Source organism: Cajanus cajan, chromosome 5 (assembly GCF_000230855.2).
Source record: "Cajanus cajan strain Asha chromosome 5, NIPB_CcT2T_4, whole genome shotgun sequence".
NCBI lineage: Eukaryota > Viridiplantae > Streptophyta > Magnoliopsida > Fabales > Fabaceae > Cajanus > Cajanus cajan.
Genome location: NC_138521.1, coordinates 21,496,163 through 21,511,883, shown reverse-complemented (window position 1 = coordinate 21,511,883; position 15,721 = coordinate 21,496,163). Strand labels below are relative to the sequence as shown.

Genomic DNA, 15,721 nt, shown 5'->3' with positions numbered 1-15,721 from the left:
ATGATTATCTGTAGGTTTAGAGGTCTTAGAGTAGCAAAAAATAAGAAAGTGGAGGGAATGAAGCCCAATACGGCCTCCCAAGAGTTCAGTACGGCCGTATTGAACATTTTAAACTACAATACGGCCGCACTGAACTCAATACGGCCGTATTGAAGTTCAATACGGCTGCATTGAACTCAATACGGCTGCACTGAACTTCAATACGGCCGTATTGAGGTTTTTGAACTTCAATACGGCCGTATTGAATTCAATACGGCCGTATTGTAGTTCAAAACTTCAATACGGACCGTATTGACCCCCAGAAACCGTATTGAGCCTCTTCCCTATAAATATGACGTCAATGGGACGTCATTTGACACTTTCACACAGTTTTAACCCTCTTCTTGAGTATTCTGGGTTTTTTTGAGCAGTGCTCTGCCTAGAAATCACTCGGAGAGTTGATCCGACGAAGTTCTTGAGTCACGAGCCATTTGCTTGAGTCTCGAACCTAGTCGAAGGGAAATCCTCCGGATTTCCATAGTTAAAATTTTATAGGAGGGAGCGAGCGGTCTTGTAGAGGGAGGGAACGCCTAAACGCTTCCCAATTTCTGTCAAGATATATAAGAAAGCACGCTTCAAAGGTTTATCTCTTTAAAGTCCCTTCTTTTACCGCTTTCTGTGTGTACATATTTAAACTGTCATCATGTAGATAGTTAATTTATAATTGCTTAGAATAAATAGGGGTAATTTAGTAATTTTGCACTATTATTTTTAAATAATCTGTCGTGGGGAACCCGAAAGGGGCGCTGTGGGGTGCTAACACCTTCCCCACGCGTAACCGACTCCCTTACCCGACTCTGGTTGTCATGGCCGAAGTCGATTTTTGAATCGATTGCCTTAAACTTCTTTTTCCAATGTTTTGAGTAAAACATTGGTGGCGACTCCACGAACCCTTCCTTTTTATGAAAACCGCTAATCCATGGAGGGTCCCGCTTGGGATTAACATGGATTGGTGAGCCTTTTAATAAAATTGCTCGTTTGACAAGGTCTCAGTTTGAGAATAAGTCATTCTAGCAATCCATATTTTTAAACAAATAAAAGAGTCCAACCATCCTTCGCGAATGCCGAAAGCCCGTTTCGGGCCGGTGGCGACAATTGTCTTGGAACTCATATTCTGATAAAGGTGTATAAAGGCATGTAGAGCATTGGAACAAAGGACAAAGATCTTAGATCTCACGAAAAAGGCATAGGAAAAGTACTACATCCTTGCTGCACAGTGACTTTACTTCTTGTTGTTCCCACTTTATTGCTCTACTTTGATAAGTAGCGTAATCTATCAATGATAAGGGGTACATTTTGGTGAAAGATAGTATTTGGAGTATTTAATGTACCAATAGATACTTCCTTTCTTTTTAGATCAAATGAAGAAGTAAAATGAAGCAATTCTGTAAATCAATTTCAAGAAGTTGAAATGGTCATCTCTTTCGAAGCTACTATATATGAAACTCTAGAACTCAAGAGACACATATAACACAAGAGAGAACCACGCACATAGAAAATATTCTAAAAAAGATCTCTTACACTTAAACTTTTATTGTAATCACGTCTAAAGAAGACAACAACAACAACCTTGTAATACCTTTATAACCATTATTATAAGGTAGAGCCTGGAAAGGTTTGTGTGTAAAAGAATAGTTGGGGTTGAGCTTGAAGAGACTTGTCTATAAAAGAATCACTAGTACAAAAGGGGTCTTTTATGTCGTATATTTTGAGGCTTTTACGTCGGAAAAGGCTCCGACGTTAATACGGGAGACGTAAATTTACGCCGCCTCTAAACGATGATGTAAATTTACGTCGGAGATGCCTTGTGCCCGACATAAAAAAGGGCTTTGAAAGGGAAAAAATGACGCAACAATTTAGGTCGGACTATACCTTGTCCGACGTAAATTTACGTCGGCCTGAGCTATTTTCGACGTAAATTTATGTCGGACAAGGTATAGTCCGACGTAAATTGTTGCGTTTTTTTTTTTTTTTTACATTTTGGTTGTTTATTGATATACCCAAAACCTGCATATATAGTCCATAATATAAAAACCTAAACCAGGCAGTCCAGAATATAAATTTAAATTATATTTCAAAATTGAATGACAAAGAAAATAATATATAAATGTTAAAAAACATAAATTATGACAATGTAAATCCTATAATCCTAAAAAAGCTATAAAACATATGTTTGTCAATGCTATCAAACTAGAAACATAATATCTAACTAACTAAACTTAGAAATCTAACTAATATATACTTTGAAGAAAAAAAGTTGCCCATTGTTCTCTTATCTTCATGATCTCATCTTCGGGCAATGGAGATGGATCTTGAAAGACCTGAAACATTAATTTAAGTGTCATTAATATGCAATGTTAATTATCGTAAAGGTAAATATACTTAAATAAATTTTGATATAAATTACCTGCGCTCAAGAATCAGTAATACCCGCAGAAACTATGGCTCTCATCCAATACATGATGTAATAGCCACATTCAAATGAATCTTGTTGCTTATTACACTAAAATGAGAAACAAATAACTATTATTTCCAAAGTCAATAAATTTAAATATTATTGACTGTATTAATTAATTTGCTAACCTTAGGGTATATGAAGTGCAATGTCTTTGATGATCTTCTTCTTCCACTTAAAATATTAGCTCTAGACACGATTCTATTGAAATAAAAGCCGATGTTAGCCAATATATATAATTACAGTTTTAAAAGATAATGAAAAATTTTAGTTACCCTTGTAATTGGCATTTAATATCGTGGCTTGGTTTTCGATGTAGTGAACAAAACCACACCACGGTGTATTCCTTAAGAATGATTATCATTAATTGCCAATGGGACCGACATTGTATGACAAACAAATTAGGTATAAAATTACCATGATTAAAAAACCAATTAAAAAACTAACCCGTCAATGTATGGAGCCATGTATATATCTCTTTATGAGTCACTCATCCATGTTTGCATATATTGCTGGATGTGGACCTGAGTGTTTCCTGATTTTTGGATGGATTGAAGCTCAATAAATCCATATACTTGTGCTTGTGCTTGCTCCACACTCAATTTGTCCATGTACCTAACACAAATAATTATTATAAGTTAAATGTAATTATTATAAATTTAGACTCAAAAGAAAATATGACTTATATGGCCCACAGCTGTATGATAGATATATTTAACATGGAGTTTCCCCCAACAATCTCTAATGCATCAGGCAGGGATATGTATAGTGGAACATCAGAGCTATCAACTCCAAAAACTCTAATGTCCCACTGCAATTGAATTGGTTTCTTCTTTAATCGTGGTAATATGGGTAGAAGCCTAGATATGGGATCATCCTCAACTTCTGCGATATTAGCATGATCAACATGAGGTTCTCTCATGACCTCCTTACCACGATTGATAAAATCCTAAAGAAATAATCAAAATTAATTAAACAATAATAGAATTATAAGAATATAAAAGAGTAATAATAGTATTACCTTTGCCCGTGCTGAAAGCGGCATGACCAAACGCTTTGGCCAAGCTAAGAATGTGTCGGTTGCCTGCCCCACTAGTTGAACCTCTGTATTGGGGAAAGGCACTAGAGCAGCAACATCTTGAACTTGGTCAACCACAACTCGTGTCCAATCTGGCTGTAGAGGGACACCATGGATGGTTAAGCCACCCTCAAATACTCGGCCAATAGCCACTAACCGTGGGGGGTCATCCTCAACATATAACTCACACTGGTTTGGTACATCAGTGTGAGTCTGTTCCGTTGAGAGATCTGGAGCAGCACAACTCCCTTTAGTGCTGACTCGAACACCATCATGAGCAACTGCAGTCTGTTGCTAAAAACGAGCCAAAAGTTCAAACATCTGTTCAAACTCTTCTCGCATGTTCTTCAATTTCTCTTCAAACTACTGTCGCCACCGGCCCGAAACGGGCTTTCGGCATTCGCGAAGGATGGTTGGACTCTTTTATTTGTTTAAAAATATGGATTGCTAGAATGACTTATTCTCAAACTGAGACCTTGTCAAACGAGCAATTTTATTAAAAGGCTCACCAATCCATGTTAATCCCAAGCGGGACCCTCCATGGATTAGCGGTTTTCATAAAAAGGAAGGGTTCATGGAGTCGCCACCAATGTTTTACTCAAAACATTGGAAAAAGAAGTTTAAGGCAATCGATTCAAAAATCGACTTCGGCCATTACAACCAGAGTCGGGTAAGGGAGTCGGTTACGCGTGGGGAAGGTGTTAGCACCCCACAGCGCCCCTTTCGGGTTCCCTATGACAGATTATTTAAAAATAATAGTGCGAAATTACTAAATTACCCCTATTTATTCTAAGCAATTATAAATTAACTATCTACATGATGACAGTTTAAATATGTACACACAGAAAGCGGTAAAAGAAGGGACTTTAAAGAGATAAACCTTTGAAGCGTGCTTTCTTATATATCTTGAAGACCGCTCGCTCCCTCCTAAAAAATAATTTTTGACTTGGAAATCCGATGGATTTCCCTTCGACTTAGTTTGAGACTCAAGCAGAATGCTCAGAACTCAAAAACTTCGTCGGATCAACTCTCCGAGTGATTTCTAGGCAGAGCACTGCTCAAAAAAACCCAGAATACTCAAGAAGAGGGTTAAAACTCAGTCCAAAAGTGTCAAATGACGTCCCATTGACGTCATATTTATAGGGAAGAGGCTCAATACGGTTCCTGGGTTCAATACGGCCCGTATTGAGTTTTTGCACTTCAATACGACCGTATTGAAGTCAGTACGGCCGTATTGAAGTACAGAAACTTCAATACGGCCGTATTGATTCAATACGGCCCGTATTGTAGTGCAAAACATGCAATACGGCCGTATTGAACTCCAAGGAGGCCGTATTGAGCTTCAATACGGCCGTATTGATTCAATACGGCCCGTATTGTAGTGCAAAACATGCAGTACGGCCGTACTGAACTCCAAGGAGGCCGTATTGAGCTCTAAACCTTCCACTTTCTTATTTTTTGCTACTCTAAGACCTCTAAACCTACAGATAGTCATCCTATGGTCTTCTGGGAGTCCTTCTGGCTGACTTTCCTTTGATCTTTGAGAGTCTTCGAGTCTTATTTCCGACCCGGACAATTTTAGGGGTCTACAGCTGCCCCCCCTTTACTTAGTCAAACGGCCTTTTAGTGTACCGGTTGATAAGTAAAGGAGTTGACCCAATTTTCCAGGGAATAAGGCCATCCTTCCAACTTGTAGTGTCTTCCGGTGGAAAATTGCTGAGTAGCCTCTCCAGGTTGAGTTTGCCCTCTCCAGGGTGAGTATTAGTCGTCGCCTCTCCAGGCTCATTGCATACCTCGGTGCTCTGGACATCTGGGTAGCTGAGTATTGCCTCTCCAGGCTTGTGCATACCTCGGTGCTCTGGACATCTGGGTAGCTGAGTATTGCCTCTCCAGGCTTGTGCATACCTCGGTGCTCTGGACATCTGGGTAGCTGAGTATTGCCTCTCCAGGCTTGTGCATACCTCGGTGCTCTGGACATCTGGGTAGCTAAGTATTGCCTCTCCAGGCTTTGTGCATACCTCGGTGCTCTGGACATCTGGGTAGCTAAGTATTGCCTCTCCAGGCTTTGTGCATACCTCGGTGCTCTGGACATCTGGGTAGCTGAGTATTGCCTCTCCAGGCTTGTGCATACCTCGGTGCTCTGGACATCTGGGTAGCTGAGTATTGCCTCTCCAGGCTTGTGCATACCTCGGTGCTCTGGACATCTGGGTAGCTGAGTATTGCCTCTCCAGGCTTGTGCATACCTCGGTGCTCTGGACATCTGGGTAGCTGAGTATTGCCTCTCCAGGCTTGTGCATACCTCGGTGCTCTGGACATCTGGGTAGCTAAGTATTGCCTCTCCAGGCTTTGTGCATACCTCGGTGCTCTGGACATCTGGGTAGCTAAGTATTGCCTCTCCAGGCTTTGTGCATACCTCGGTGCTCTGGACATCTGGGTAGCTAAGTATTGCCTCTCCAGGCTTTGTGCATACCTCGGTGCTCTGGACATCTGGGTAGCTGAGTATGCCCTCTCCAGGGATTGTGCATACCTCGGTGCTCTGGACATCTGGGTAGCGTGAGTTTACCCTCTCCAGGGATTTGTGATAGTTTTGTCTCCACAGTCCACGATGCTGCTTCGACGGTTGTTTTTGATTTTGGTGTCGCTGAGGGCTGGATAACGCAGGGATCCGTCTAGGGGATGTGCAGTTACTCATAGGTTCTTGTGTCCCAATTTTGCATTGCGTAATTGGTGCCCATTGAGGAATTTCTGTTTCCTTGGGGTGTAGACACAAAGATGCTCTTTCTGAGATGAGCGGTGCCTTATGGTTGGCTGACGTCCTTTTGACGGTGGTGGAGTATCCCGGTTATCCTTATTCGGGCGACTCTTTTTTGTTTTTCTGGTTTTGTTGCCTCTGTGTAGGCTATTATCCGCTGGGGATTTCGTCATTGATTTTGATTAGCCTCTTCTATTAGGCAGATCATCTTGACGCTTGATGTTTGGCTGAAAAGCCAGATTCCGCTTGGGGAATTGTTATTGATCTTTTGGATTTTTGCTTTTTGTAGGAATGCCTCTGTGTAGGCGAATTATCTTGATGTTTGGTGTTCGGCTGAGTGCCGGATTCCGCTTGGGGAATGATTATTTGTCTTTTGTGATTTTTCTTGAGGGGGTGCCTCTGAGTAGGCGAGTGGGGATTTAAAGTTTATATATCCCAGAGTATTATTTGGAAAGCCTCTTCAGGCTTAGCTTCACTCATCGCTTGAGTTGGAAAGCTACCTTCCACTGAGGAAGTCTAAGTCCTTTGACTTGGATATTTTGTTTGGATCATGCTTCCGTTGGGGAATTTTGCTGATCTCGTTTTGATAGCTTTCACTGGGGAATTTGGCCTGTGAGTGGAAGCTGAGATATTTCTGGGGAGTATTATTTCGGCGAGCCTCTCCAGGCTCAATTATTCTGTACAGTTGGGGAGTATTATTTCAGCAAGCCTCTCCAGGCTCAGTTATTCTGAGAGAGTATTATTTCGGCGAGCCTCTCCAGGCTCAATTATTCTGAGAGAGTATTATTTCGGCGAGCCTCTCCAGGCTCAGTTATTCTGGGAGTATTATTTCGGCAAGCCTCTCCAGGCTCAGTTATTTTGTATGAGTATTATTTCGGCAAGCCTCTCCAGGCTCAATTATTTTGAGAGTATTATTTCGGCGAGCCTCTCCAGGCTCAATTATTCTAAGAGTATTATTTCGGCGAGCCTCTCCAGGCTCAATTATTCTGAGAGTATTATTTTGGCAAGCCTCTCCAGGCTTAGTTATTCTGTATGAGTATTATTTCGGCAAGCCTCTCCAGGCTCAGTTATTCTGTACGATGAGTTGCTTTTCTTGTTCAGCCTAAGAATGCAAGCTGAGATGTCTTTTGGAGAGTATTATTTTAGCAAGCCTCTCCAGGCTCAGTTATTCTGTATAATTTGTTGGATTTTCTGTATTTTGCCTTTTTGTTGATTTTGGCTTTTTCTGTGTTTTTGCCTTTTGATTTTGGCTTTTTCTGTGTTTTTGCCTTTTTTGTTGGTTTTGGCTTTTTCTGTATTTTTTGTTGATTTTGGCTTTTTCTGTATTTTTGCCTTTTTTGTTGGTTTTGGCTTTTTCTGTACAGAAACGTCTCTGAGGAGTATTATTTTAGCAAGCCTCTTCAGGCTCAGTTATTCTGAAAGAGTATTATTTCGGCGAGCCTCTCCAGGCTCAATTATTCTGTGAGAGTATTATTTCGGCGAGCCTCTCCAGGCTCAGTTATTCTGAGAGAGTATTATTTCGGCGAGCCTCTCCAGGCTCAGTTATTCTGAGAGAGTATTATTTCGGCAAGCCTCTCCAGGCTCAATTATTCTGAGGAAGTATTTTTTCAGCAAGCCTCTCCAGGCTCAATTATTCTGTACAAACTGAGGAGTATTGTTTGTATCCTTGCCTTTTTTCATTTTCGGCTTTTGTTGACTGCTGTCATACACAAGCAATTTTCTATTTTTTCTATTTTATGCAATTGCCTCGTGGTAAGGTCTTTGAATATGCAATTAATGTGCGTGATGCACAAAATGCAAGTTTAATTATTTTATTAATTTGTTGTTTTTTAGAAAAAATGAATGGCTCCCCCTATCCTCTTCTTCTTGGAGGAATTTTGTCATCGACGTGAGGGAGGATTTCTGTTATTGCCAATACGGCCGTTATTCATTTCAGTATGCCCGTATTGAATTGAAAAATTTGTTCATAACCCTAATTTTGGTACGGGCGTACTGAACATGATACGGGCGTATTGTTTTTCTGAAGTTTATATTTTTTTGTTTTTTTTTCAATAAACAGAGAATAAGTGATCTTCCATTACACCTATCATCTGTATGCATGTATGCAGTATGATGCACCTAATTCTATTTGATTCTTTTTTCAAAAGAATTAACCGATGCATTTTTTGCTTGGATTTTGCCATTCCTCCAGACGGACTGTGCGCTGCCGACTTTCTGTAACCGAGGAATGATGCATGTTATATTGAGATTTTGGTGTCATCAACCAAATGATTTTCCTTTCCTTTAGAAGATGTGTCAACCCTCCTATTGACTACTATATCTCCATGTTTCCACTAGATTATTCAAAAATCGTTTGGGACAAGAGAGAAAAGAAGGAAATGATATATTTTTTTCGAAAGTTTGTGTTTTAGAGGGGATTATTTATTTTTTGAAAAATGGATTTTGTAAGAATGGCTGGCCAAGGTAGGCTTATTGTGTCTAGGCTTGTTTGTTTAAGCATTTATGAAGTTAAGCACGTCTTGGTTATTAACATTTGTGATTTGACAACTTGGATAGCTTTTCTTGAGCCCTTTTGTTGAATTCAGTTGGTGGTACCATCATGGATTTATTCTGTTTTTCGATTGCCCTAACTTTTGCCTAAAACACCCATTTGTGGAGTTTTAGCGGGCTTTTGTTTTTGTTCATTATTTTGTAACCCTAATTTTTGCCCAGGTCACCCTTTTGTGGGATTCCTAGCGGGTCTTTTGCTCTTATTTTTGCGCAGTCCCCTTTTTGGGTTTCCTGCCGAGCTTTTTGTTTTTTAGGATTTTTGTCCTGAATGGATTTCTTTTTATCCATGACGGCACTTATTGAGGCCAAGGAAAGGTGCTCCAAGTTGTCGTGCACACTTCCACACAAAATGATGTGGGTTTATTGATTATTAAGACGATTTTAACCTCACTTATGTTCATTCAAACAGGGTTAAATAATGTGGTTTAGAATTTTATTGCAAGCAAGAAAAAAAGCAATAAGAAATAATGAAGAATGATTTTATTATAATCATAGTGGAAACATGTGCCCTATCGAGGCTCGGGGGTCGGGCTGTCCCCGAGGAGTAATCTCTAACAGTCATCGAGTTTATACATCCCTATCGGAAGAAGAAAAACACTTGATGACGACAGCCGGCCTTGATATTTGTGAACCAGCCTTCCTAAAGATCTGGCTTAAAGAACGTCGAGAAGGATCTTGATTCCTCTTTGTTCTTTGATCTTTAACGGGGTTGTATCCTAACCCTTGTTTCCCCGGATTATCCTTGATAATGGGTAGCTCCGGGATTCCTTGGGAGTCCTTGCCTAATCCTTGTCCTGGCAAGTATCCGTTCTTAGCGAGCATATGGGCTACCTTCTTCATTTCTCGGGGAAACGTCTCAACATTGGCAATTTCCAATGCTTGGAAGGCGGTTTCCAAAGCTTCCTCTGCTGCATCCACATAAGGTATGTTGGATGGCTTGCTGATGAGTATGTCATCTTCAGCTTGTACAGTCACCAGTTTGTCATCCACTATGAACTTGACTTTCTGGTGGAGCGTAGAAGGAATAGCTTTCGCATCATGAATCCAAGGTCGGCCGAGGAGACAGCTGTATGCGGGAGTAATGTCCATCACTTGGAATTCGACATTAAAGATAGTGGGTCCAATTTGGATTGGAAGATTGATCTCTCCCACCACTTCTCTTTTAGAACCATCGAAGGCTCGAACGATCATGTTGCTCGGGCGCATTTGGACTCCCTTGATTGCCAATTGCTTGAGCGTTCTTTTTGGCATCACATTCAAGGAAGATCCATTATCTACCAAGACTTTAGCGATGTGATACTCCTTGCACTTTACAGAGATGTGCAAGGGCTTGTTATGATTCGGTCCCCTAGCGGGGATTTCTTCATCGGTGAAGGTGAGGTGATCACTAGCCGTGATGTGACTAACAATCCCCTCAAACTTGTCTTGGGAGATAGTGTGCGACACATATGCCTCGTTCAAGACTTTCGACAGAGCTTGCCGATGCGGTTCGGAACTTAGGATCAACGACAACAGCGTAATCTTTGCTGGCGTCCTATGAAGTTGATCCACGATGGAGTACTCGCTCTGTCGGATAAACTTTAACAGCTCGTCTGTCTCCTCCTCGGATTCTTTTTCCTCGGTTTTCTTTTCTTCTTTTCCTTTATTTTTGGGAGCTTTGTCGTGCAGATCTTCGGGAGTGTAGATCCTGCCACTCCTAGTCATGCCCCCAAGTCCAGCGATGTTAGAGATATCGCTGTAGGCAGAAGAATGGATGTCGTATATCCACGACACAGCCTTTTTTGATTCGTAGGGGAAAGGTCTTGGAGCAGTGATCCTTAATGGTGTTGGACCTTCCCCTTTATTCGTCTTGATTACCAACAACAGAGTTGATGTGCGCTCGCTTGGCGCGGTTGTTGGCTTACGCTTAATAACAAATGGCGTGCGATCCATCTTGAACATACGCATCGATTAATTCTTTCTTTTTATTACTGTTATTAATGGATTACTAGGAGAGATGTATGAAATGAATGACTCCTAGATCCCTCCATGATCTATATGCATGATATGAGATGATGATGTTGAATATGCATGCATTGTGTTTATTCAACTAAGCATTATCATGTTTTTAGGATGTCCCTAAGATGATGCATGATATTGCTTGGTTTGGATAAATAACCCTTTTTTCCTTTTTTTTTTTTGGGTATTTTGTTTTTTGTATTTTTTTGGGTGAAAAGGGAAACTACCTATATGAATGTGATGAAGGTAGATGTTAACACCATGCAATGGAAGATTCTTATTCCTATTTATTTTTATTTTAAAAGAATAGGAATGTTGTATGTTTAAAGAAATGCAATGTATGCTCAAACAATTTCACATAAACAATGCACAAACAATTCACTCATCCACGAACAGTCACGAGCGAATCACGAGGTAGGGGTATCCTGCAGAAAAGTGCATATTCAAGGTGGTTCTAACTGTTCTCACCGGTCTGAGGCCCCCAAGGTGCCCCCATTATAGGGACCCAATTCCTCTCGTCGTAAGCCGATGGAAAGCTCCAACGCACTGTCGGACTCGAGTTCATGGTTATCACCTTGAGTGATGCTTTCCGACAACGGTCTACGGGCACCTATAGACCCATTCGACAACCGGCCGTACTAACATCCACTCCCTATGGCTTACCACTCATGCCCCCGGGTATAGAGGGAACTGTTGTGTGCAAAGGTTCGTGTGCAGTTTTTATTTCAAACATTTGCGAAAATTTAAACATACAACAGTTATTAAAGCCATATAAATAAAGCATGTTATCATACAAACAAAGGGGTAATGAAGTAATTTTAACTATTATTTGTTAAAAATAATCTGTCACTAAATGGGACTGACTCTCGAGGCTTCCCCAGTGGAGTCGCCATCTGTCGCCACCGGCCCGAAACGGGCTTTCGGCATTCGCGAAGGATGGTTGGACTCTTTTATTTGTTTAAAAATATGGATTGCTAGAATGACTTATTCTCAAACTGAGACCTTGTCAAACGAGCAATTTTATTAAAAGGCTCACCAATCCATGTTAATCCCAAGCGGGACCCTCCATGGATTAGCGGTTTTCATAAAAAGGAAGGGTTCATGGAGTCGCCACCAATGTTTTACTCAAAACATTGGAAAAAGAAGTTTAAGGCAATCGATTCAAAAATCGACTTCGGCCATTACAACCAGAGTCGGGTAAGGGAGTCGGTTACGCGTGGGGAAGGTGTTAGCACCCCACAGCGCCCCTTTCGGGTTCCCTATGACAGATTATTTAAAAATAATAGTGCGAAATTACTAAATTACCCCTATTTATTCTAAGCAATTATAAATTAACTATCTACATGATGACAGTTTAAATATGTACACACAGAAAGCGGTAAAAGAAGGGACTTTAAAGAGATAAACCTTTGAAGCGTGCTTTCTTATATATCTTGAAGACCGCTCGCTCCCTCCTAAAAAATAATTTTTGACTTGGAAATCCGATGGATTTCCCTTCGACTTAGTTTGAGACTCAAGCAGAATGCTCAGAACTCAAAAACTTCGTCGGATCAACTCTCCGAGTGATTTCTAGGCAGAGCACTGCTCAAAAAAAACCCAGAATACTCAAGAAGAGGGTTAAAACTCAGTCCAAAAGTGTCAAATGACGTCCCATTGACGTCATATTTATAGGGAAGAGGCTCAATACGGTTCCTGGGTTCAATACGGCCCGTATTGAGTTTTTGCACTTCAATACGGCCGTATTGAATTCAGTACGGCCGTATTGAAGTACAGAAACTTCAATACGGCCGTATTGATTCAATACGGCCCGTATTGTAGTGCAAAACATGCAATACGGCCGTATTGAACTCCAAGGAGGCCGTATTGAGCTTCAATACGGCTGTATTGATTCAATACAGCCCGTATTGTAGTGCAAAACATGCAGTACGGCCGTACTGAACTCCAAGGAGGCCGTATTGAGCTCTAAACCTCCCACTTTCTTATTTTTTGCTACTCTAAGACCTCTAAACCTACAGATAGTCATCCTATGGTCTTCTGGGAGTCCTTCTGGCTGACTTTCCTTTGATCTTTAAGAGTCTTCGAGTCTTATTTCCGACCCGGACAATTTTAGGGGTCTACAACTGCATCTCCATTCTTTGCATAGCCTCTTGACTGCAAGAGTCAACAGTACTCCTCGATGATCGTGCACCAAAGAAATCTCGGTGGCTCCAAGAACCACCAACACCATGCACACGGCCTGCGTGCTCTGGCCTTCCTATGGCCGTTTTGAGGATATCATCCTGACCATGGGAAACAAATGAGCCATGGGTGGTCTGCTCAACTAAACCCTCCTACAACATATTTGTTGGTCCCTACGGTTAGAATCTAGAAGGGGGGGTTGAATAGATTCTATGTTATTTTTCCTTTTCTTGTTTGCTTTCTAAATCTTTACCAAACAAATCTTGATTTAAAACAAACCTTTAAACATAAAAAGTAATTCAGAGTTATATATGCACAGCTTATCCAACAAGATTTGAATAACACGACTAATACAAGATATGTAAAGATTGAATTTATCAATTACCAAGAATCTTTAAAGTTCAGTTTCTGCAGATAATGTTTTTCTTCATACAACATTAATCAAGAAACTTATACAGAATGTAAAGAGTGTAAGAGTTAAGAAAATCATGCACCAAGATATATACTGGTTCAGCCATCCAAAGGCCTACATCCAGTTTCAGATTTAGATACACCTCTAAATCCAGTCAAATCCACTATTGATATTCTTTACATGCACCCTGCACAAGCAATATCCAATCAATGAATTTAACAAGCAAATCTTGACACCTACAAGATTAACAAACCATTTCTTGACTCCACAAGAAACATATAACCCAAGAATATTGATCCCACAATATCCTACTTGAGAAAAACCTATCTCAAGATTTCTCTTTACACAACTCTTCCAGAGATTCTCTAATCTCAAGAGTTAAAACCATTCAAACAATAACAAAAGATCAGAAACGAGTACACCTGTTCGTGTAGATATGATCTTCAACAATGTAAACCAGTTTAGAATGAATTTTCTATATGAACTTCATCTTCTTGAATTGATCTTGCACACTTCTTTTTCCAAAAGTTGATTTTCAGCAGATATGTTCTTTCTTTCTTTTTCAGAAAATCTTTTTCTCTTTTGCAGTAATGTGTATTAAAAAAATCTCTCTAGTTCGTGTGTGAAAAAATTCTCTTTTTAAAAGCTTCAGTTTTAATCTTATTTAAAGACGATTTTCATGTGCAAGGAAACAGTTATTTCAGTTATATTCATAACAGAGATAATCTATTACTGTCGCCACCGGCCCGAACGGGCCTCGGCGGTCGCGAAGACGGTCGAGCTCGCTTTTATTTTAGTTTTGAAAATGTATTGGATTATTAGAACGACTTGTTCTCAAACTGAGACCTTGTCGATCTTATCCAATTTATTTATTAAAAGTCTCACCAATCCATATTAATCCCAAGCGGGACCCTCCATGGATTAGTGGTTTTCGCAAAAGGAGGGTTCGTGGAGTCGCCACCAATGTTTTACTCAAAACATTGGAAAAAGGGATAAGGCAATTGATTTTATAAATCAACTTTGGCCATTACAACCAGAGTCGGGTAAGGGAGTCGGTTACGCGTGGGGAAGGTGTTAGCACCCCACAGCGCCCCTTTCGGGTTCCCTATGACAGATTATATTCTAAAATAACAGTATAAAATTACTAAATTACCCCTATTTATTATAAGCGATTATAAATTAACTATCTACATGATAATAGTTTAAATATGCACACAGAAAGCAGTAAAAGGAAGGATTTAAGAAGAAACCTCTTGAAGCGTGCTTTTATATATTGAGTAAAACTGGGAAGCTTTTTGGCGTTCCCTCGCTCTACAAGCTCGCTCGCTCTCTCCTATAAAATTTTGACTATGGAAATCCGGAGGATTTCCCTTCGACTAGGTTCGAATCTCCAAGCTAAGTGCTCGGAATTCCAGAACTTCGTCGGATCGACTCCCAGAGAGATTTCTAGGGCAGAACACTGCTCAAAAACCCCAGAATACTCAAGGAGAGGGTTAAAACTATCTAAAAAAGTGTGGAATGACGTCCAATTGACGTCATATTTATAGGGAATAGGCGCAATACGGCCTACAGGAGCAATACGGCCGTATTGAAATTTTTGAACTTCAATACGGCCGTATTGAGTTCAATACGGCCGTATTGAAATTCAGAAATTTCAATGCGCCCGTATTGAGTTCACTGCGGCTGTATTGAAGCTTCAATACGGCCGTATTAAGTTCAGTACGGCCGTATTGGGCTTCATTCCCTCCACTTCCTTATTTTGAGCTATTCTAAGACCTCTAGACCTACAGAGAACCCTCCTAGGGCCTTCCAGGAGTCCTTCTGGCTGATCTTCCTTCAGTCTTCGAGAGTCTTCAAGCTTTATTTCCGACCCGGACAATTTTAGGGGTCTACAGCTGCCCCCCCTTTACTTAGTCAAACGGTCTTTTTGGTGTATCGATTGACAAGTAAAGGAGTTGACCCAATTGTCCGGGTAATACGCCAACCTTCTGACTTGTAGTGTCTTCCGGTGGAAAATTGTTGAGTAGCCTCTCCAGGTTGAGTATTAGTCGTCGCCTCTCCAGGCTCATGCATACCTCGGTGCTCTCGACAACTGGGTAGCTGAGTACTGCCTCTCCAGGCCTGTGCATACCTCGGTGCTCTCGACAACTGGGCAGCTGAGTATTGCCTCTCAGGCTTGTGCATACCTCGGTGCTCTCGACAACTAGGTAGCAGAGTATTGCCTCTCAGGCTTGTGTATACCTCGGTGCTCTCGACAAC

General features: G+C 40.8%; 1 protein-coding gene across 1 annotated transcript; it reads right to left on the bottom strand.

Annotated features, from left to right (window-relative positions):
• Window positions 1–3,176: 3,176 nt before the first annotated feature.
• LOC145957896 (uncharacterized) lies at window positions 3,177–13,099 on the bottom strand. The gene is made up of 3 exons (XM_083074324.1): window positions 12,994–13,099; window positions 3,516–3,832; window positions 3,177–3,443 (listed from the first exon to the last, which is right to left on the bottom strand). Exons 1-3 carry the CDS (start codon window positions 13,097–13,099, stop codon window positions 3,177–3,179), a joined length of 690 nt encoding a protein of 229 aa, XP_082930450.1.
• Window positions 13,100–15,721: the final 2,622 nt, after the last annotated feature.

What these genes read in the sequence shown, in the direction of transcription:
- LOC145957896 (XM_083074324.1), bottom strand. Translation starts at nt 13,099, where the DNA reads ATGGTGTTGGTGGTTCTTGGAGCCACCGAGATTTCTTTGGTGCACGAT. An exon ending in ATGCAAAGAATGGAGATGCA is followed by an intron (nt 3,833 to 12,993) that starts GTTGTAGACCCC and finishes ATGGTGTTCGAG; the next exon opens with TCAGCACTAAAGGGAGTTGT. An exon ending in CGCTTTCAGCACGGGCAAAG is followed by an intron (nt 3,444 to 3,515) that starts GTAATACTATTA and finishes TTATTTCTTTAG; the next exon opens with GATTTTATCAATCGTGGTAA.